General features: G+C 34.0%; 1 protein-coding gene across 3 annotated transcripts in view; it reads left to right on the top strand.

Moving 5' to 3' along the window:
- Positions 1-23,175, top strand: part of Pcdh17 (protocadherin 17) — a 90,524-nt gene that overhangs the window by 31,922 nt on the left and 35,427 nt on the right. For all 3 annotated transcript variants that reach the window (XM_057786087.1, XM_057786086.1, XM_057786085.1), the window contains exons 2-3: positions 2,648-2,706; positions 2,840-3,012. In XM_057786087.1, the coding sequence (XP_057642070.1) occupies positions 2,648-2,706; positions 2,840-3,012 (232 nt within the window). The remainder of the gene's footprint in view (positions 1-2,647; positions 2,707-2,839; positions 3,013-23,175) is intronic.

Genomic DNA, 23,175 nt, shown 5'->3' with positions numbered 1-23,175 from the left:
TTGTTATGACACAATACTGACGGGCTCTGCGGAGAGTTCGAGAGCTGTAAAGTTAAAGGCCTGAGCTCATTTTCATCTCTTCTAAGATTTAAAAGCTTAGAACCATTCCTGTATAAACTGGAACGCAAATTTTAAAGTCCTTTATATGGAAGAGAGTCTCTGTCTAAAGTTAATGATGATGATACTTCTGACTTAATTTTTTTTTCTTTCACAGGAAAATACTTTTGTTTTATAGGCAGACGATTTTAAATGAATTTTCAGTCACCCCCAAGCATTTACAGTCTATATTAAACCTGTGTGTTCTTTTAGAGTGAATTAGTTGTATGTTTGTATAAAAGCCAAAAGACTACTCTGTGCTAATTATACAGAAACTAATACAGTCTCTTCCTTCCCAAGTTACTTTAATGAATAAGTAGACATCATTCCTAAACATTTGCACTTTTTTTCTGATAAAATTGTAAGCTTCTAATTTTGCAGCTTTTAAAGCTCTGGAATTATAAGCAATGCATTCTCTGTCTTTTCTTTTCTTTCTTTCCCTTCCTCTCTCCTTTGCCTCCTTCCTACATACTTTTCTTTCTCATTTCCTTTTCTCCAGTTTTCTCCAGTTTGTCCCCTCTGCTTTTTCTTTTTATCTTGTTCTTTCCCTCACCAAATCATATTTTCTCTCCCTTCCTTTTGTTTCTCCTCCTTCCTCTAAACTTTTGTAGGTAATAGTACAGATGAGTTGTGTTCACACGCACCAATGCATGCATTTATGAACACACAATTTTTTATAATCCTTTATTCAAAGGGAGAATGGATTTTCAGAAGCTGTCCTTAAGATGAGAGAAGAAAAGTTTTCTGTCTTTATCCTATGAATCACTAAACAGGAATCACACTTTAGTTTCACCTAATTAAAACCATTGGAGTCATAATGCTATTTAGAGTGACACTTGTATTTTCTAACTAACTTCCAATTTTACTTTACTCTTTTCCTTTATTCTTAACATACTGGACTCTGTCATTCTGAAGCCTTTTGAAATTATTATATCTCCTTTTTTTTCTGGCAGCAATAATTAACTGGATACAGATTTTCACCATCTTAAATAACAAACTCTATTTTATGAAGTTTATACTATTCTCAAGTTTGTGGATACTCTTAGAATTAGCCAGTACATTTGCAAATATTGTGCCATCTCTTTAGTTTAACCATATTTATTTTACTGGGAGGAAAAGTTTCCTAGAAGTTGTTAGTTTGTCATTATGGGAGTAAAGTGAAGATGCTCCACTGAATCCAGATTCAGGTACATGTTGGTGACAACTACAGGCCTCTGATTGTTCTCTAAGCCCAGTTAGAGTGAAACATGAATCTACCCAGTTCACCTAATCTTGCATGTAGCTTATAAAGGTCACTGTGAGAATCATCAAAATAAGATGGTTACAGATGAGAAAAATTGTGAGTCTCTTTTAATAATCTCATTATAGGCAGACAAACTTTAAAATATTTCCATCAATTTTCCTCAACCCTTTTTATTTTTCCCAGTAACACTTCCTATAAAAAAATAAGTTCAATTGTTGCATAGTAAGCAAAACAAAAACAAAGGTAAATGAAGATTTCCTACTCTTTTTAAGTAGGTTTATTGATAAAGAAATCGTATATTTCACTGCACTGAGCCTTACCTTGGCCCTCTTCTTTCATGGGTTGCATGCTCCGCATGTCTGATACTTGTATGCTGGACGGTCTTGTACTAACCCTTCGCTGCCCCAGCACCTAACTGTGTGATATGAAGGAATGTAGAAAACAGGAGAAGCATTGTCACTAAGTCAGCTGCGCGAAGAAGTAACGCGTGTGAATGTACAGTATCGGGAAATCTATGAAAGATCCAGTCTATTTCTCCCAAAAGACTCTGTTCCAAGATACAAGGAGAATTCAGTTCTTGTTGGCAGACCTCCATGTCAGTTTGGAAGCAGTAAAAAAAACGACAAGACAGGCTTTTCAATGTCTTTACCCTTAACACTTAAGTAACTTTAAACATTTTTTATTTCACCCGGTCTTAAAGACTGAGAAAGTGCTAGCCATTCTCAATCGATTGTTTGCATCTAAGTTTTGTAGTTGGGATGTAGTTTAAGAGTGAATTAAAAATGAATTCAGCCATTCATGACATGCTGTATCTGTTCCGAGTAAAATTTTGAGGAAAGGCCATCTATCTTTTAATGGAACAGATGACTTTACATGATATTATACCAGGAAGGGCATAGACTCCCAGCAGATGATGCAATTATGTATAAAAATGAGTGTTATTAAATAATGCACACTTTTAATATGGAGAAATTAGGTCATTTTTCCACTCCTCCCACAAATATTCAATCTTAATATCTGTGTAATGAAACAACATAGATAGTGTTATCCATCCTGGTACTAATGGATAATGCCAGTTATGACAGGTTCATTGTTTACTTTACCAGGTAATTTGTGGACCGGAATCATTTAATTGTTCTGAATACATAATTACATGTCAGCAATTTCCAATTTAATTAAAATGTACAAATCTGAAGATTAAGGGAATTTTTGAATTATTAATCATTTTTCCACTAGGAAATCTTGTTGCTCTGCAGGAGATTTGTCCAGTGTACAACTATACGTATTTTTTTTCCTTCTCGTTCACAGACAGACAATTTTCCCGCAGAGCCCAATTACATGGGCAGCAGGCAGCAGTTTGTTCAAAGGTAAGGCCTATTAAATAACTTTCTCGGCTTCCCCATTTGCATTTGTGTCAAAATTGCTTTGCAAAAGACTACACTGCAGGTTTAAACTGGTCGAGACAACACTCTCTCCTCTTTTTCTTTATATGTATTTCAGTAGCTCCACGTTTAAGGACCCAGAAAGAGCCAGCCTGAGAGACAGTGGGCACGGGGACAGTGATCAGGCTGACAGTGACCAAGACACTAACAAAGGCTCCTGCTGTGACATGTCTGTTAGGGAGGCACTCAAGATGAAAACTACTTCAACTAAAAGTCAACCACTTGAGCAAGGTGAGTGATGCCTTCCAGTGCTTCCCACGTGTAAAGCTTAAGCCATCTGCATAAGCCTATCGTTACTAGCACAGCTGTTTGTCACAGTGGACTAGACTGTTGATAATCTATCAGAGAAAAGTGTGAAACCCACGGTGATCCTCAATTGCAAAGCTTTTCCTTATCACAGACACAACAGATAATGCCCATGGACCTTCTTAAAATGGGAACTTGTCTCTTCACACTAGGTCTGATTTTACAGATATTTCCTAACCTAGTCTAATTTGGGTTTGACTAACAAGGAATATTTGGCATGCACCAGCTTAATAATTAGGAACATTATCCTATCATTATATATTGTTAAAATTGGAAAACAATTTTAGATTAAAGAACTTGATACGGATTTTATATTTCTTATCCATGCTGGCTTATTTTTAACGTTGATTATACTTTCAAAATACATGTTCAAGAATGCAATAATCCTTGAGAGAGATTTGACTGCTCTGAATTTACATTTATATGTTCTCATAGACATCAAATAAACATAAATTTGTTTACATTGATATAGATGAAAAAAGAAATATAAGGTATTATGTATGGATTACACTTCTAAATGATTATTTTCAGTACCTTTCATATAACTTCATACTAATTTTGATGTTTTAGTTATTTCAGATACTATAAGACATTTGCTAATGATTCCTTCATAGACAACTAAAATACTCTCCTGTGTAAGACAATGTAGAGATTTCAATGTTGTTTTATATACATTGAAAAGAATTGTCCATAAATCAACTTTTATAAATATATGCTAATTAAATTACTTAAATATTGGTTTTCAAGATATCAACAATATTTATGTCTGTTTAAGATATGCTATCATAGATCCTTCTAGTGAGAGAACACTTAAGGGCATGTAGCTTCTAGGTCATTAGTGGTGGTTCTTGCAAAATAAGTTTTTGTCTGCAATGCAGTATTTAGGGATTTTTCAAATCATAATGAAACTTCAATATAAACATGCATTCGCCTACCTGTCAAAATGTCTATGCCTACTTATTTAGATACATTCAAAACCAAAGGAAATGCATATTCAGCACAGAACAAGAAATAATTGCTCATCCCCCAAAATGTTATTGTATTTAAGGATGAGCTCACATAAATCCTGGTTTAAATAATAAGGTTTAGATGAATGGCTATTTCTACGTATTCACCATAACAGCAGGCTGGGTGGAGAAACAACACTGTCTTAAAACTTCTCATTAGAAGCAAATAGAATATTCCCTTAGTATGCACACTTCCTAGAACCAAGGATGATTACCTGAGGAGACTTAAATGGTGATGGTAGACTATGTCTCAACAATTTATATAAACATTTGAGGCACATTTTACTACTGGATTTCATTATACGAGTACACAGCACAAAACTGACCCATTTGTGTGTGTGGTGACTAAGGAGTTCAAGAGGTAACACTGGGAATATAGTTTTCAAGGTGATAAACACTAAATAAAGTTCATATAGGTTGTGATATATTTGTAAGGTATTTATTAACAATAAGCATAACAAAAAACCCAGGAACAACTGCAAACATTAACTCTATTCCTTTCTTAATCCATAACAATAGTGTATTTGGTATATTTTCTCATATAGAAAATGAAATGTCTAGCTAATCATGCCTGAAAATATAAATTATATTAAAATACTGCCTTCACCTTCTATATCAAAAAATAATGTCTTAGGACTATGACTTTCATTCTTAAAAGAAGGTCCAAGTACTCATATATTTCAATGGCCATTACTCATGAAACAATTGCTATGACAAGAGTGAGGTTGCTAATAGTAATGTCTCTTGTAAAGAAAGTCATTTGTACACATTGCTATGAAATTCACAGGAAAACTTCATGATCTGTAGGCAGACTGGAGATCTGTGATTTATGCAGGAGAGAACACTGACTTGTTTTTAAAAGATAATAAGTTTAGCTCTAATATTTCCTTTATTTGTTCATCTATTCATTTCTCTTATTCGTTATTTTAGTAAATATCTATTTTAATATAAAAAATGTTTAAAAATATAATAAGTGGCCCTGGATGCTGACTGCAAATAATCATATGTAACTAGTATAGCTGAGATCTCTCTCTCTTCTCAATCTACCTTATCTGCCTGTCTCTCTGATGTATATGTATGTCTGTTTTTCTTTCCAGCTATTTAGATTCAGAGAACAGAATTAGAATTTACTATGTTTTTACTACTAAGCATATATAATAGAAACTTTATTACAATATAAGAGAATTTGACCTGAAATATCTTTGAAGAACATTCTCCTTTTATCTTACATAAGAAAGTAAAGGTTACTAGAATTTATCAACTTGTTTAAGAGGCTAAAGTTTAATAATAGGAATATATATGAGCAGAAGAGGTATATTTTTATAAAAACTTTTCCTATAAATGGAAGAAATTTGTTTCTGTGGCCATTTTGATTCATGTTGATTGATTTGATGAAGTATCAAAAAACTGTTAATAAATAAGTTAATACCTGAGTTGATGTTTGCTGAGCTAGGGGAAGAAATCAGAGAACCTGGTATGTACTGATTGAGCATGAGACACTCACTTTATTTAATTAAGTATTATCCATTTAACCTTATACATTTATTTTCATAGCACTTACCAATAGCTAAGTCGTACTGCTCACACTAATGAATGTATGTACTTTTAATGCATGCCAGTCATAAACAATGAAGGCAGAACTTGAAGGAAAACTATATAGGACATCAAAAATATGCCTTCAGAGCCGTCCTTTTCATCTGTGTTTCATACAGTTTACATGATGAACACTTTATTCAGAAGAAATTGGGAATGCTGGACAAGTATATTGTTGTTTTCTTGGTCAATATATTCCGCTAATTTATTTGAAAAGCATCATGACAGGCAGTGCCACAAATACTTGAGTGAACACGTGGGGAAAAGACAGCTTTCTTTACTGATGACGACAGCCATGTCCAAATAACGATCTCATGAAGAGTTCAAATATTAAATCCTAATTTTCAGGACACCCAATAATGTCTAAAGAAAACTAGAATAGAAATTACCTAAAAACAACTTATTTACTTCTTTGTCTTACAAAATTTATGATACTACTTTACGTGACTCGAGTTAAAAATCATCATCATATTCTATTCTATTTTCTTGTGTACTTTTCGTTGGATTATTTTCTTGTTTAAGGGATGTATCCTTAGAAAAATAACATTTTATTTCTTAATTATATTATTTCAAACTCATAAATGAAAAGAAATTTCAAAAAACATTCTTTATACTTTCAATGATAATAATGATTTCCTTTCTGAGATGACTTAGACTTCTTGAGATTTTTGTCTTAATTTAAATGATAGTTTTTTCTCCACTTTGGTGGAGTTAATTTTTTTCATCCATCCAATGTACTTCTGATAGTTTTGTGTTTTTGCTGCCATCAGCTTAATAGCAAATAGAGACGTGAGTATGCATTGCCCATTATTTTAACAAAACTACTTGAAAGGATTCAGCAGCTAATTGAAGGTGTGATGTATTATATGGCAGTTGACGATAGCTTTAAGGATTTTATGTTAATAAAACCTCCAGGAGAAATAAGCTATTTTAGTTTTGTTTACCATGCTTTAAAAAATTCTTAAAGAATGTACTTAAGTTCTTTTTATTTTGAACTGCATTTTGTACCTTCCTTCTGCATTTGTTTAATATATTTAATATATTTTCCCTTTCAGAACTTACCAAATAATACAGGTAAACAAGTGAGGGGATGCATAAAAAGATGACAGACAGATAAGCAATTAGCCATGCAAAACAAGCTAGTACAAGTTTAATAGCAAATCTGCTTTGTAAGAGCAGTAAATATTAGTATTATTCTCAATAAGCCATTTTATGAAGAATAACAAGAAATTGACCAAAATACATCATTTTCTTTTCATTGATTAATATTTTAGTATAAAATTACTTATATCAAAGGCCAATAAAGTACACACAGTGCTGGTTTTATTGTAAAGGTGAGCCACATATAGATTTGCTAATAATAAATCTCTTTCAAGAGCTTTTGAAGCAAATTTAGATTTATGTTTCACAATACTAGTCACACTTTGATTTCTTCAAAGAAGTATTTACCTTTGGATTCTATCCATTAGACGTCTTATAAATGGCTTTAATGTTAAAAATAAGGTTTTTTTCATCTCAAATGATTTGTAAACATTATCTAGAGGACAGTCATTTTGTTCCGTTCCTGAATAAATAAACGATGTCTTCATAAACACTTGCTAGTCACATGCCTGCCTGATGTAAGTTTTGAATTTTCCAAGGATAAACAATACATGTGATTTTTTTTTTTATTACTCACTGATGCAAAGTCAGGAGAAGCTATCAGAATAGAATTTTGTTTTGCAATTTTATTGGCAACCTGCTCTAGAAGTGGCAGGGTCCGCATCACAGAATATAAGACCTTATTGGGAGAAGTCCAGCTGTACCAGGTATCCAGTTACTCTTCTAGGTGCTGTTAGGTTGTAGTTTGTTCTCATAGCTCATTTTAGAGGACACTTCCACAAGTTGTCCTAATATACGGATATTCTATCCTTTTTCTACTTATAGAAATCTTGCCTTCTTAACTTGAGGTCTACTAAGACAGACCTCAAACCAGGCAGTGACGGTGCACACCTTTAATTTTAGCACTTAGAAGACAGGGACAGGCAGAGCTATATGGAGTTTGAGCCCAACCTGATCTACAGAGCTAGTTCCGGGACAGTCAGGGCTATACTGAGAAAGCCTGTCTCAAAAGAACAGAAAAACAAAACAAAATTTTAAAAAAGCAGACTTTACAATAGACTCCTTGATCAAGGCAATTATTAAAATTTCACAAAAAAAGAACTGAGACTAAAAATGTCAAATGTCTTCATTTAATACAATTTATTCCATTGTGCAAGCTTAATTGTGTCAATAATTGACTTTCCTCTCCCTAAAGAACATTTTAAAAACTTCAGAAAGTTACTGTTTCTTGTCTGTTTCATTTGGTATTTGAATTTCTCTTGTGGGCTCTCTAATCAAAGTACATCTAGGTTATCTTAAAGAACTTGCCTTTGTTTTCTGATTTTTCAGTTTTGGTGAGACTGATCCTTATCCTATCAAATCACCTACCCTAATTTCCTGAATATGACTGTGTTTTCACTGTCTTGTTAATTATACCCAAAAAGAAGACAGTTTAGGAAGTCTTTAACATGCCCTTTGCCGTAGATAACTAGTCAGGGAAGCTGTACTGGAAACAAGAGGTGGAGTTAAGGCTATTGTTCACATAGGCAAGGACAGAATCCAAATTCAGATTTGGGTAGATTATTAAACCAGAGGAATAGGAGTGAAACATGTATCTAACCTACTTCCAAAATTTTCTCTAACAGGGAACTTTAGTCAGGCCAACAAATCTGTATTCTCAAGTGTTCTGTGTTCTTGTTTCTGTAGTTCTGACTCATAACAAGACGGCTTCCTCTTCCGAAACTTTCCCAGGGGTGCAGAAGCAAATCCACTTCTGCACAGCAAGAAGAGGTCATGACCTAGTCCATCCTCTTAGCAGCCACTTGCCAATCTATGATGCTAATAAAAAGAATGCTGCTATAAACTCATTAACAATAAATTTTTTCTTAGAAAAGAAATTGAAAATTATTGTTTTATACGAAGAGGGAAAAGAAGCCATTGAATATTTAATGCTTGGAAAAAGTCATGTACAAAATTTCAAAGACATTACTTCCTCAAAGGAGACATTTTAGAAATTCTATTATTTGCCAAGACTTGCAAGGACTTTGCACTCATGTAAGATTTTTCTGATACCATTCCTATCCTCCACCTTGTTAGTATAAATAGTCCACATTTCTTGGCTGCCTTCTAGAGATTTCAGCCTTTACATGATCTTCTCTTGTGTAGGAAAAATAGAAAACATCCAGCCTACTGTGGACTTTACACTTTGGCTTTGTTTGTTTACTCGTATAGCTGTGCTGTAGTTCAGTGAACTAAGTTTCAGGGACCGCCTTTCCTCCATGATGTTATCTGCTTCTAGTATCCAGCAGCTAGCTGATATCACACAGGCAGGGTTCATTCTCTTATATTTTTGCTTATTCTAAACACTTCTATGAATAGTGGAAAGACTGATGATAGAGTCAATGTCATTTTGTGAATGTTTTATATATGTATATATATATATATTACTTTTCTAAAGAACCCACTCACAAATTGAGATCAACTACTTCTCTAATCTAAAAGGAAAGCCTCCCTTATTTTAGAATTATTATACTTCGCAAACAGCAGGGGAAAGGCAAAGATCTATTTTTTGAGGGTTTTAAAAATATTATCTTTTATTAATATTCAGTATACTTTTTTGAAATTAAGAGTATGACTTTCACCTGCAAGCATTCACCAGAAATTTTATCTTCTCTGTTAATTTATCAGAAATAAAATAATTTTGCTTAATAAATAGATCTAAAATTCCCCCCATGAAATTTTGCATTTCTTCACTTTGATAACAAAACTCCAGCATAGAGGTTTTCTGATATTTAATAAAAGTGGCACTATCAATCATTAAGTTTAAAAGAAAGCTTCCATGTGGAGTCCTGCTTTTATAAGAAGACAGATCCTCTAGAAATCATAGAAGCAACAAAGATAGTACCTTCAGTTTTACAACTTTTCTAGGCCAAAGCTCTTTCTATTCTACACTGTCATTCTTTAAGACACAATTGAAAACTCAGTCCCTTTAGTCCCATTAGACCTTCTATTTCTTGTTAATGTGAAGATTTAAGTAGTCAAATTTTACAACTTGATTGTGGATTACACAGCATATTACTGTATGAAACTCCCAAGGGATAATGACACGTATTGTTCTAGATGCAGTCATGGACAATACTGTACTATTTATTCCCGAAGACTAGGACTGTGTGCATTTCTTACTGTGCACAACAACTCTACTTTTCCCAACGTTTGGTCTGACATAGAGAAATGGTGCATGGAGAGGGGTTTTCATTCGTTGGCTTACTCATTCTGCTAATGAAAACTAACTCTGCTAATGGGTAAGAAGATGTGTTAAGGTCCAGACTGAATCCTCAAAATCTTACACTATTGAAGAGAATTTGGCATATAAACTATGATATCAGAGTAATGTGATTGGTTTTTCCATGAAGAGTGAAATTTTGGAAGGAAAATCCCATCCAGATTAAAGACCACGAAGGCTTCTGAAGTAGAAGACGTTTGAGCAAATCCTTCTGTTAACCTGGCAGAGTGAAGCTGGAGGAAGGGAGGTGACAGGACACTCTCAGAAACACAGATGAAATCAAGCAATGTGTGAAAAGTTGCTTTTAGGAGCAGGTGGGAAGGAAAGTGGGAGGAGGAGTGGCGGATGTGAGACTGGGGAGCTGGCTGGAAGCCCAGTGACGTGGAGCATGATGGAGGAACGCTGCATCATCAGGAGGTAGCGGTTCAGACTTTCATTTTAGAGAATTTTCTGTTTCGTTTTGTTTTGTTTTCTGGCAATGTCTTGGGAGACAGGAAGACAGCTAGGATGGAAGGAAAAAGATAGTTTAGTCATTGAAGAGGTAACAGGAATGAACACAGAAGAAGATTAAGAAGTTGTGGTGCTTGCATGAGAGCTATAACAAATTATTATTTAATTTTTGTGACCTACATAAAAGCTCAGTACAGCAAACATTTCAGCATCACATTTCTCTAAGTGATCAATGCTTCTTTTAATAGAAATTAGTAAATAGTTAATTAGATGAGACTTTATATTCAGTCTCAACAGTGTCGCCTAAAAATAAATAAAAACTTTCAGACAGTATAGAGAGCCTTCCTAAAGCAGGATGGTAGTTTAAACTCAGTAAATTGTTTAAGTTTATGAGTGTGACTTCTGAGACTCAGTAGGCAATTATTCAGATTGCTAAAGTGGTGAAGAAGGGGTGAATTTACACGGAAAATACTTACATTGGACATAGTTTAGAAACATTTGAGACACTAACATGGAATTATCAGTGCAAGCCTATAAAAAATTTCATTTGGTAATCAGAGAGGTCGAAATATATAAACAGGAAGACATTTGGATAACTTATATTTGAATCCAGTTAACTTGCTGAGAATTTTTGTTGGAAAAGAAACATGAACCAGATTAGAATCTACAGAACTCAATATTTTAAACTTCAGAAGACATAGAATCAAATAATCATTTTCCTAGGAAAGGAAATGATTACATGTGTTCTGGCTGACTCCAACATCTGGGGACATCAACTCAAATGATTTAACTATAGCCTAGAGTTTTCAGAATTTGACAGTTAAATACAATTGGTAATCAAGTCAAATCAATACATTTAGTCAGGCAATGCTGTTTTCTTCAAAAATAAAATGATACTGATATGATTATATTTTATGGGTCACTAACTAAATTTGGACTCAGTTTGAAATGTGTGATTTAGCATCCTGGCCTTATGGGCACCAATTATGCTTTCATTTGAAGACAGGGACAATCACTGAAATATTACCCTTGGAATTTTTAGCACCTCTCTTCGTTGTGTGCACTACCTAGCAAGAACTGCTCTAGCTGCTGTGTTGACTCCTTGGTCAGAATTTAAGGAGTTTCTGGTATGTGGAAGTCACTCTTTCAAACAGGAAGGACTGAGGAGAATAAGCAGTTACGCCAACTCACACAGAACTTGATTCCCGTGAAGATGGTGTTTTCTTGTGACTTCTCCGACATTGTGGAACCTATAGAATAAGGGAAAAGAGTAGATAATTCCATACTTAACAGAATGTGACAAATAAGGATTGTAAATTGAGGGCTGTAAGGCTTGCAAAATGGGCCACACCACCTTGACAGTTGTTTAATATAATTTTAACAAAAAAGAATTTGGGCTAAAATTTAAAGGATGAACACGACTTTTACTCTGAGAGATAATATCAACTCCGTGAGTCATATAAACCGCCACTCGATATGCAAAATGCATCCAGCCTTGAGGGATAATGAAGAGTTTAATGTATTTAAAAGAGAAGGGGCAGGAAGAAGGTATTATCAGTCACAACAGGAAGTTAAAGGTCACTAAGGAAAGGTGGGGGATGTTGGATAGGAAGACGCATTGTCTTAGTGGCTGAAAATAGTAAAGAAGAAACAATGTGAGACACTAGGAAACTCCTCCAAAATGAGGCTCACAGAGCGGCTTTCCTCTGAAAACCGACAGGTCACATTTGATTTCCCTAACAACAGCCATGACGGAGTTTTCAAAAATAAAATAAAGAGACGCGTCAGAAGAATGAACTATGGAAGTGTGGCCAGAAATCGAAGGCCGTGTGTCTGCCTTTGGAGAGACAGGAAATACTAGGGAAGGGGAGGAGGCAGCCCAGTGGGTATGGAAAGAAAGACAACTAAGAAAGAAAACCCCACAGTGAAAAATACTATGATTATTCAGAGTGAAACTGTGATGATGTCAGAGCTCTAATCAGAAGGACACAAATGAAGCACTGGATTAGAGACAAAATACTTGTTGAAATAGTAGGGTTTCGAAGAAAATGTCTTTAACAGAGAGAAAGAAGACACAAATTTGGCAAGGTGGAAATGAAGGTTTAAAAGAAACTCTGCTCATAATGGGTGTTTCTAAATCTTCCCCATAATGTCTGAGGCAGAGTTGATCTTATTTCACTCTGCTTCCTGGAACATTTGTTATATAAGTGACAAGCAGATCTGTGAAAACCCAGAAATAATCAGGGAATTACAAAAGAGTCTAAGATGAGGTACTCATCTGTCAAAACAGGGGGGCTATTGTGTTATACCTGTTAAGAAAAAAGTCGGAAACTTTTATACATCAAATCAGGCATATTAACATGCAAACTTCATTTTTCAATCTCTTATCTTAGAAACTTTTAAAAGCTGATATCGTGATATGCCTTGTAATTCCCAAAATAAGGTAGTTTCTGGAAATAAGAATTTTTCATAACTTTGAAAAGTGATGTTTCCTCTACATATTATTAAAGATTGAGACCACAGCCTGTCACATCATCCCAACTCAACAACTGTGGTTTGTAGTGAAAAGCAGAAATATTTACACTAAATGGGGTGAATAAATAACAGAAATACTAATTCTAGTCACTTTCATCTAACATGAGTATTTTTATTTTTAAATTGTGTATAAGGAATATATATACTTATAGTGAATTTCTGTGCTATAACCTTTTCTTCCTTAAATTCTTCACGATCTGCTATAATGTTGAGCACTCTAGTGTTACTATAATGAAAAGTCATCTTCCCCAGAGAAATTCTTGCAGCCATTGTGCTGTGAAATCATAGTAGACTATAGAGTTGAGGTCAGCATTGGGCTTAATAAAGGAAAACAAATCTGTTGCTTTGTAATAGTTTTAATATGATCAACATCTCTCTCTGGTAGGTTTAAGACAATATTGACCATCAAAATGGTTTAGCTATAGGATCATTCGGCGCAAAGCAGATAGGAATGGCCAGTCAGTAACAATAGCATGTCCCCTGAAATTATTTTTTAACAAGATATATATTTTTTAAGTAAATTGATTTGCCTTCTGTGGATGTTTTTTGCTTTGAGCTTTTGAAATTCATAAAGAGGAAGACATTGATGCTACTTCTTTTCTTTCTTTCTTTTTTTTCTTTTTGCTCTGGGCTTTGAGTATTTCCTTTCTAATTTTAATTGTTTTCTTTGTTTATTACGTACTGTACAGGATTCTTTATATAGACTGCAGAACTTTTACTTCTATATGTTAATAATATTTAAAGAATTAAGAGCTGATGGCAAGAAATGCCCTGGAAAAATTTAATGTTTTATACAGAACAATTTCATGAGACATATAAGTATTACTTTATACTGCTAAAATCAACATAAAGTAAATTGAACCTTAAAGAAATTTCAATTAGATTTTAAATATGGTTTTATGAGGCTATATATGAATTTTGCTCAGGGCTTATCTTATAAACTTTAAATAATATTTCTATAAGTTAACATAGTAAAAAATACTATAGAATTCATGGAGATGATATTCGGACATTCTACCTAAGATTGTATTCACTTAGCTGTACTTTCATGTATATATTGTGCTATGCAAATATAAAAATTAATTTCTGTAGAAATAAATAGAGAATATGTTTGGAACGACAAATTAAATTTTGGTAGTATCTTGATGTGGAGACTTTGAGATTAAAAAGTTATTTGATTATTTGAAGATGGAATAACCATAGCATCAAGTGGCAAGTGGCGGTATAGCCTAGGAACAGCTAACAAGCAGATATCCTTTACCTGAATTGTGGGGAGCTGTTTGTAGTCTAATTGCAGAAAAGCTTTATTGCTATATTTTGGAGTATAAGCCTGATTGTATTAATGGTTAAAGACTTTATTTTGAGACAAGATACTTAACCAGGTTTTAGTTTTAGAACTGTCCAGATTGTGTTTGGAAAGAAAGAGTCCCATGACCAAATAGATCTCACAATAGGTTGCAAAAGTGTAGAGCCATCATTACTTCCCTTTTAGTTTTCGAATTTTAGTTGTGGCTTATAATTGCTTCATTCTAAACAGTAAATAAACTACCTAATAAATAACAAATAACCCAATATCATATAGTAGTTGATATTATCATATATTGTTGATAATACTCAAAGTGACTTTTTTATTTCATTTAATCTTAAATACAAATGGTGCCGCTATCCTTTATATATAAATATATACATACATACACATGTACATATATATGTGTATATATACTTGTATATATATATATAAATACACACACACACACACATATACTTTAGTGTAGCCCAGACTAGCCTAGAATTGTAAAATGACCCACTTGCCTCTGCTTCTTGATTGACAGGATTAAAATCATGTACCAACATGCCCACCTAGGCATGTAATTGTAATTTTAATGCTACTTTAGAAGGATTATAAGTTCAGAACATTTTAAATGTTATCAGATATTATAATCTGGTAGTAACAGGTAACTGAAAAGGAAAATATCAAAACAGAACATATATAGGCATCTGCTTTGAAAGACTGCACAAAGCACCTTTAAACCAGTAAGTCCTGCAGCAGTAGATGTGGGTGCAAAAGCGGTTTGCTGATTAAAAGCCTGAGGTCAAGGGAGCCTGGCATGAGGCATTGCCCTTAACAGAGCCTCAGTTCTTGTAGGATATGAGGCTTTCATCCTTACTTTTTGTCCTAGTTACTTATTTACCAATTGCAATAATAACATGAAAGGCACATTTGAAAGCTAATAAGAATATCAATTCTAACTTAAAAATAGGTTATGACTCTTTAAGAATTAGAACTGATTTATTTCTGCCAACATAAATAGATTTATGAGGAGTACTTCTGTATCATCTATAGTCAACTGATTTAACTCTGTCCATCATCATCATCACCATTATCATAATTATATTAAATTATTTTGCTTAATACAAGTTACAAGGTTTCAAGTTTCTGGGTTTTGCTTGTTCCTTTGTGTGCAAGCAATATCTCCACATGCAGAACCTGTTAGACTTACATGGATGACACTTCTTCTAAATTGAAGGAAATAAATAAAATCTGTTTTTATCACATTTATTAGGTTTTGCCATTAGAGGTATGATTAAGATTAATAAACACAAATCAGTTGTATAAGTAAATTTGACTGCCCTGTTAGAGAATAGAAGGTGTTATATTGTAGGCTACATACATTGAGAAAATTCAGCCCTGAAAACATACATAAAGTAATATAGATCATGACTGTTACCAATAATTAATGAATAAGGAGGTCATGCTTTGAAAGAGAGTCTTTGGAGAGTTTAGAGGCAGGAAAGAGGAAGGATAAATGATATATTATAATCTTAAAAAAAGAAAACAGTTAGAACAACAAGAAAAGAAAATTCAAGATCTTCATGTCCCTGTTCAGTGCCAAAGAAAAAGAATATGCAGCAAAAAAGGTGGTAACAGAACTTGGCTCAACTCTTTGTTCTGTCTACTCCAACTCTGGGAGCGTCATAGCTCCATTTCCAACAGGAAATATCTCCAGCCAGCTCTTCATAATCCTCCCATCTACCTTGTCATTTCAATCTGCTACACACACAGGAATCTATTTTTCTCTTTTCTTTCCTCATCTCAACATCCATCTATCACTGGTGGTCAGCCCTGCTCAGTTCTGTAGAAAATGTCTACAGTTTCTGACCCTGCAGTACTGCACTGCCTTGAATGTCAGCTTTATCTACTAGTATTTATTCACGTGGGCTTAGTTTTTCTCCAGTCTAATTTCCAACCATTAAGAAGATGGGCATCTATCTCCTTGAGATGGAAATTACATTATATATCTCCTCTAATTAACTACTGGAAACAGAAAAGCCAAACCAAAACAATGAAAACTTTAAAACTTATCAGCAGCATATTTGTGTCACTCCCTGAGCATCACTTTAAATCAGAACTAGAGATTTCCTCAGCTTAGGATTCTCTCTCTCTCTCTCTCTCTCTCTCTCTCTCTCTCTCTCTCTCTCTCTCTCTCTTCCTCCCTCCCCCTTCTCTCTTTTCCTTTTTGTTTTCTATATCTATATGCACACTTCTAATGATAAGATTTTTTTTTTTTTGCACTGATTTATTTTCTCCAATAGACTGCATGCACTATATGGTTTGGGGTGATTTCTCTGATCCTCCAGTGTGTTCTCCATGTCTACTAAAATAGCAGGAGAAAATAACAGGCCATAAAGCTGACTACTTACCAAGAATAAAGCACGGGTGGTAACAGATTTTAGAAAGCTGGAAGTCAATGGGTGAATAGAGGAGGATCTTGATTTTATTTATTCATTTATTGCCTTGTTATATTCTTGGGCCTCTTTTGTTTTTGTTTTGTTTTTATTTTAAATTTTATTTTCCATTCCATTCACTCTTCTCCCACCACTCCTCCTCCTCTTACCCCTCCCCTCCCCTCCAGCCCACCCCCTATCCATTCCTCCCAACTGGTAAGAGCTTCCATGGGAAGTCAACTAAGTCTGTCACATTAAGTTGGGGCAGTAGCTCGATTTTATACAGAGGTCATATTTATTCATTCTTCAGCTTCAGGGAGGCCAGTACTAATAGATACAATATGGAAGAGGGTTTTCAAAGAACTTACCTATGTAATTTCCCTATTTTCTAATTTAATATGTACAATTTCATGAGAAAGGCATTATTGTGTCGATTTTGAAGAGAAAAATACTAGAAAAAAGCTAGTCATTGAGATTTTGAGGATACAAATATAAAATTTTGTCAGGATATCTAATTCTAATTTTATGGGTTTTCTATATTTCACAGTGCCTGTAACTCACATGTGCAATAGGGAAGGTTCTAAGCCAAAGTAACCACCCTGGAATACAACAACTAGGGAAAAGGGAAATTAAAGCTGGAGGACTTAGGTATCAAATCCAGCACAAGGATACATCCACAAAAATGGTCTTAAAATATGAAACAAAAGACAAAATAACATTAAAGCACTAAGCAGAAAAGAAAGAAAAATAGAAAATAAAGACATAATGTTACAATCATTTCCCCAAGAATCAGAGAGATGGTCATATGTTAAAACTGTGTTAATGTCAGGCAAATGAATAGTGTTGTTTGGCAAAAATAATATAAAGAGAACATTGTGATACAAAAGGAATGGGTAAGAGAAATGGGAATGTAAAAATGTGCACAATCTACTTCAGAAAAACATGTGGCTGCCTTTAACTAATATGAAAGGACATTCTCAGAGTTATTTTACATTTGATCCTCTGTAAAATAATTTATATAAAGTATATGCAAAACATATAAATGATATAGAATCTAAAGTATTTACAAAAAGCAAGTAGAAAACTGACACACTTGGAAGAACATTTGATTAAATTGATACTTAAAAGAGAAGACAAATCAACAATATAAAAACTCATCCTGTGAGTTAACATGATATAATACTCTCAATGAGTGTCTGGTAACTATGACATGGGACTCAGAAGTAGCACTCATATTACTAGACCCAAAAGACATATTTGCAATGAAATAACCAGATTTTTGAGTATCCATGTAGGAGTGTTCATTTATTTGTGGTAAGTCATATTGATGCAGCCTATCATATATATGTATGATATACACACACATATATTTTTTAAATTGATCAGTTTATGTCCATCCACCAAGAGCAATAGAGATGCAGTAAAAATAATGGTGGAGAAGTAAATGATTTGCCAAAGGGTAAACATCACTAAGAAACAGAACATATGTTTGATTGCTTTTCCTTGGTTTTCAGTCAGAAATTCTTCACTTAAAGGCTAACTGTACCTCTTCAGGGCATGATATGAGATTCCCTTGAGTTTAAGCAGAATATGCACTTTAAAAAAAAGGTTAAAGATCATCTCTTCAGAGGCCAGAGTTTTTCTGCCTTTTTCCTGGATATTTACTGAGAGTAGCAGCCCTGTCTATGGTAGTATATGGAGAAATTAAAAGAAGAAGTATTCTGAAACTCCAGTGGTCAAGTCTCCTCTTACATTTCTTTATTTGAGTTGTGATTTTAGTTTTTGTGTTTAATTACTGAGCATATTCCATATACTGGTCAAATATGCATAATATTTTTGATACATTTATGTTCAAATGTCTAAAGATTTCAACATTGATGATTAGCAACAGTCACAGAGTAGAACTGTGCCACATATATCGTGATGTGTATGGACTGTGTTTCGGATCACTGGAAACTTTTGTTTGAAAGTACAAAATGTATAAACAAATATATAAATGAATTTTCACACAAACCTCCTGGCATGAGACTAGTTAAGTTCTTTATTTATCATCGTAATTATTTTGCATTCACATGCTAATATTTTATTAAACATCATTTTCTAAATAAAATTTAAACAGTAAGAAAAACAACTCTCAGAAAGTTATAGGCAAAAACCTTATTTTATGCCATAAATACTTGTTTTGCTTTTTACAAAGAGAATTTAAGTACTTTCCTTAATCAGTTTTAAAGCTGTTGAGTCATAAATATTAACCTATGCTTTCATTTCATTAAGTTACTTACTTATCCTTCCCCAATTCATTTGAAAGTGCAGTACATTTGTTAGTATTTTCATTTTTGAGCAGATAGCTCTTGTTTTCTTCAGAGAGAACTAAGATTTGTCTGATGTCAGTTCAATGAAGTCAAACCTCTCAAATTCACTTTAATAATACAACAATGTCATTAATACTACCTTGGGGTGTTTATATGCATCATGAATAATTTTAACAAGAAGTCAAATTATTACATGCTTTGATTCAATGTCACAATGAAAGTCAATTTGAGTCAGTACTGTGTCACCCCACAAGCCTTTAATAATTAAATAGACAGCAATTAATACACTTTCTTTACGTAGGAAGTTAGTTTAGTCCCTTCATGATATTAGTATTTCATAGAACTTTGTTTGTGTTTTTGAATACATTGTCTGTTTAAATATTGAGCAATAGAAAATATCTGGAAATAATTATGTTCGAAGGGAAGCTTTTCTGTTTTTTTTTTTTTTCAATGTATAGGGGCCAATTCTTTTTTACCCTCTCAAGTGTGGCTTTGATTGAGAATTCCACAGATATATATATATATATTTTTTTTGACAAACAGGTTGCAAGGCACTAATGATAAAAATACCACAAATAAGATTATCTCTGCCTTTTTTTCTGCTCATTTGCTCAGCTGGTATTTCTGATATTCAAAGCTTTTAAAACATAGTACTTGGCTTCACGCTGTGTTGGTGATACATGCAATCCTTTAAAATACAAAACACAAAAAACAAACACTTAGACTTACTATCTGAGTGGCAATGAGTGATGGGAGCTGATGGTAAACACTGAGTAAAATGAGGGGTGAATGCGAGGATGCTTACAGTGATTAGGCAGGTGGTGTATTTGAAGTTTTTATTACATCTTCTCAAATTTTCTGCAAATATACACTTATGCCACATCTAAAGGTATATCGGAAATGTTATAACAAAAATACATTGAAAGAAAAGTGCTTAGTATTTTTTAATTTAAGATTCTAAACATCTTAATAATTAGTACACAATTACTGAAAATTTTCTGCAAACATAAGACAATTAAAGAAGATAACACGTATGAAGATGCTTTTTATGACTGCACAAATAAATTTAGGAGGCATCATCTTAAGTCAAAACCAGGGAGGATGAAAGGGTATGTGGTAGCTATTATGAGCCTAAAGATATACACTAGAAACTATAAATGACTAACACAGTTGCAGGTGTGCAGAGGGAGCGTGAGAGCTCTTGAAAAGTTACTGAGAAGCCATTCAAGGTGTGGGCTAGTGTCTAAGAAAATCCACAGTCACTGAAGCCAGAAAGCCAGTGATGTCCAGGTGCTTTTATCTTGAACATGAGGAATGAACTTGACAGGAAGGGTGAGGATTTAGGAGTCTATTGTAGGCTCACAAGTGAGAGTTTCACGTTAAGCAAGGAGAGCCCCAGCATAACAAGCATGAGTCTCAAGAAAAGATTGCCATCCAGGTCCCCATGCATGCATTAGAGAAGCTTTAGTGGCTTGGGCAAGGGGTAAGAGGAGCTTGTCAGTCAACTTCCCCATCCAGGAGCAGCTGTCACGTGTGTTAGCTTTATTCACACCATCATGATAGTTCCCAGACAACTGTGCTCTTTGTTGCCTCACAGAAGACTGATAGCAAGACAGCAGACCTGCAGTCGGAACAACTAAGCACCGCTAGCGTTTCTGACTTCCAGTCAGGACAAAACCAAGGACATATCTAGATTTTGGCTTAGGGAAAAATCAGAACTGCTCTTTCTGAAGGTCACTGTCACTAAAACTGCCTCTCCTGTTTTTGTCTCCTCCGGTTCTCATCAACAATATTTGACAAGCCTTTGGTTATAAAGTTATAGGAGAAAATGTCTGGATAATTTAGAGAGGAAATTTGGAACATGATGAACTGGATTTGGAATTGGGAAATAGCATATTATCTTCAGCTTAGAATATACAGTCCCTGATTGGTTCAAACAAGATAGGCTAAAAGAAGATTCATTTGGATTTGCAAGGCTAAAGGAAAACTGAACTTACTCCAAGAGTGTTCTGTGATTAGACAATTTCAAACTTTTTCAGAAGTGATCAGAAATACCTGGAACTTTGAACCTGACCGCTACTGTTTTATGGTCTTTCTGTTATGATGGTGGGACTATTATCTAGAACACTATTTTATTATGAATGCATAATTAGCCTGAGCATAATCAGCTTAACACTAGGCTATCATTCTACCACAAAACTCTATCATACCTCTCCCATATTAATTCTTATAATAATCTAAAGTAGAATACGTTTAATGTTTGAGTTGATGGGAGAGAATGAAGTTTTGATGAGTCAACTTTTACACATATTTTCAGTTTTACTTTTTTATTATTAAAAGCAATTTGGAGCTTTGCATTTTATAAGTGGAAAAAGAATTGCTTCTGCAACTTCCACAGATTGATTATAATGTTGAAATTAGGAAGTGACCCATAAAATACCAGTACTGACTTTGGAAGGGAGCTGACACTACTCGCATGTATGGGAAAGTCCACTAAATGGGGATTTGAAATGTTCTAGTTAAAAGTTTTTAATAATTGAAACAGTCCCAGGTACAGTTAACCTTTCCCCTTATAAAATGAAGTAGATCATTAGGCTCATCCTTTTTCACTTTTATTTCTTTAATTGCTAAATAAAAAGTGTTCATGCATAGGCATACAATGATTTGGTATATGCCTTGTGGTATAAAGTTCAAGAAAAAGTGTGTCTATCATTGATCTCCTCAAACAGTTATTGGTAGGTTGTTATTTTATTTTATTTTTTGTTTGTAGCAATTGCGTGCCTCTTGTTACAGATTTTTTGAAATTCTCAGTGTATTTTCGTCACTAGTTTCCATTCTGGTTGATAGCATCCTCTAGTATATATCTAGGTTCCTACCAACTTACTCATCAACCTGTACTCCTGGCTCACCAACTTCCAATAACTATTTTTACTCCTTTCTTGATTCCTTAAGGAATCTGAGACTTTGTTAAAAAAAAAAAAAAAATCTCGTAACAGTATCAGAAGAGAAGCTGTGAAGAATGTCTTTGGAAAGCAAAGCATTAAAAATGGGTAGGCTTTCATTTGCATGGTAAAGGTCTCTACCTCATCTTTCATTCAGACTCTATGAAATACAACTTATAGCATCATTACTAAAATGGATACTATAGTTAGCCACAAGCACTTCTCCCTAAAGAGGAAGTGTCCTCTAGTTGACTATATGACATAATCACCGAAGGCAGGACAGTGGAAGTGCTCCAAAACTGGGTGTAGGTCCTCACACCTACCAGATGCTTGTCCTTCTCACAGCTGCAAGAATTTCAGCTGAAATCCTTTATGGGCATCCATAAAATCAGCTTCAGAGATTGGTTAAATGTATATCATTGATGCTATAGTGAGATACAAGCATTTTGAAAGTTTTTTTTATCTGGTTTGAACGTGTAATATTATCATTCCACTTCACTCAGCTCAGTTCCTGCAACATTTAGAGAATGGGGGATTCGCTTACAAATGTATAGTATGTACATTTGAGGGATGTCACGTTTTATATAAGTGTAGTAAAATTTTCTCTCTTGGTATTTATAAATACTTACTAATACAATTAGTTCTATCAGTCAGATTAGTGACTGTTTTCACTAAAGACCATGTTTTCCCATAATATATGTTGTTGAATTCTTTCTTAAATTCCTTCTAATAATTAAGTCTCAGATTCATATGGGTACTTTTATAAATGTTATATATTATATCAAGGTATTTTTAATATAACAAATAAGTACACAGAAAAGACTTCAAATGTTCTACATGATTACATTGAATATTAGGAATCAGCACGCTTAACTCCACTGCTGATTTTGTAACAACACCGACTATATAACTCTCTTCAGCTAAGAGCTTCCCTAATTTGACTGTGTCTTAATTGCCTTATCCACATGTAGAAGGAGCACACTAGATTAATTCTGATTTTTCTAAGCACCTCATATTGTGGAAACTGGAAAGTTTGCAACCGTATGACTGATGCGGCAAACATTATTCAAATTCCTGTGGTTATTTTCTTGGTATAGAAAAAGCAGTGATTAATTTCATGAAATTAATCCCTCAAATCTCTTTAGAGAGGAAGCACACTT

The sequence above is a fragment of the Chionomys nivalis genome, chromosome 12 (genome assembly GCF_950005125.1).
Source record: "Chionomys nivalis chromosome 12, mChiNiv1.1, whole genome shotgun sequence".
Taxonomy (NCBI): domain Eukaryota; kingdom Metazoa; phylum Chordata; class Mammalia; order Rodentia; family Cricetidae; genus Chionomys; species Chionomys nivalis.
This window is presented reverse-complemented; position numbering and strand designations above follow the sequence as displayed.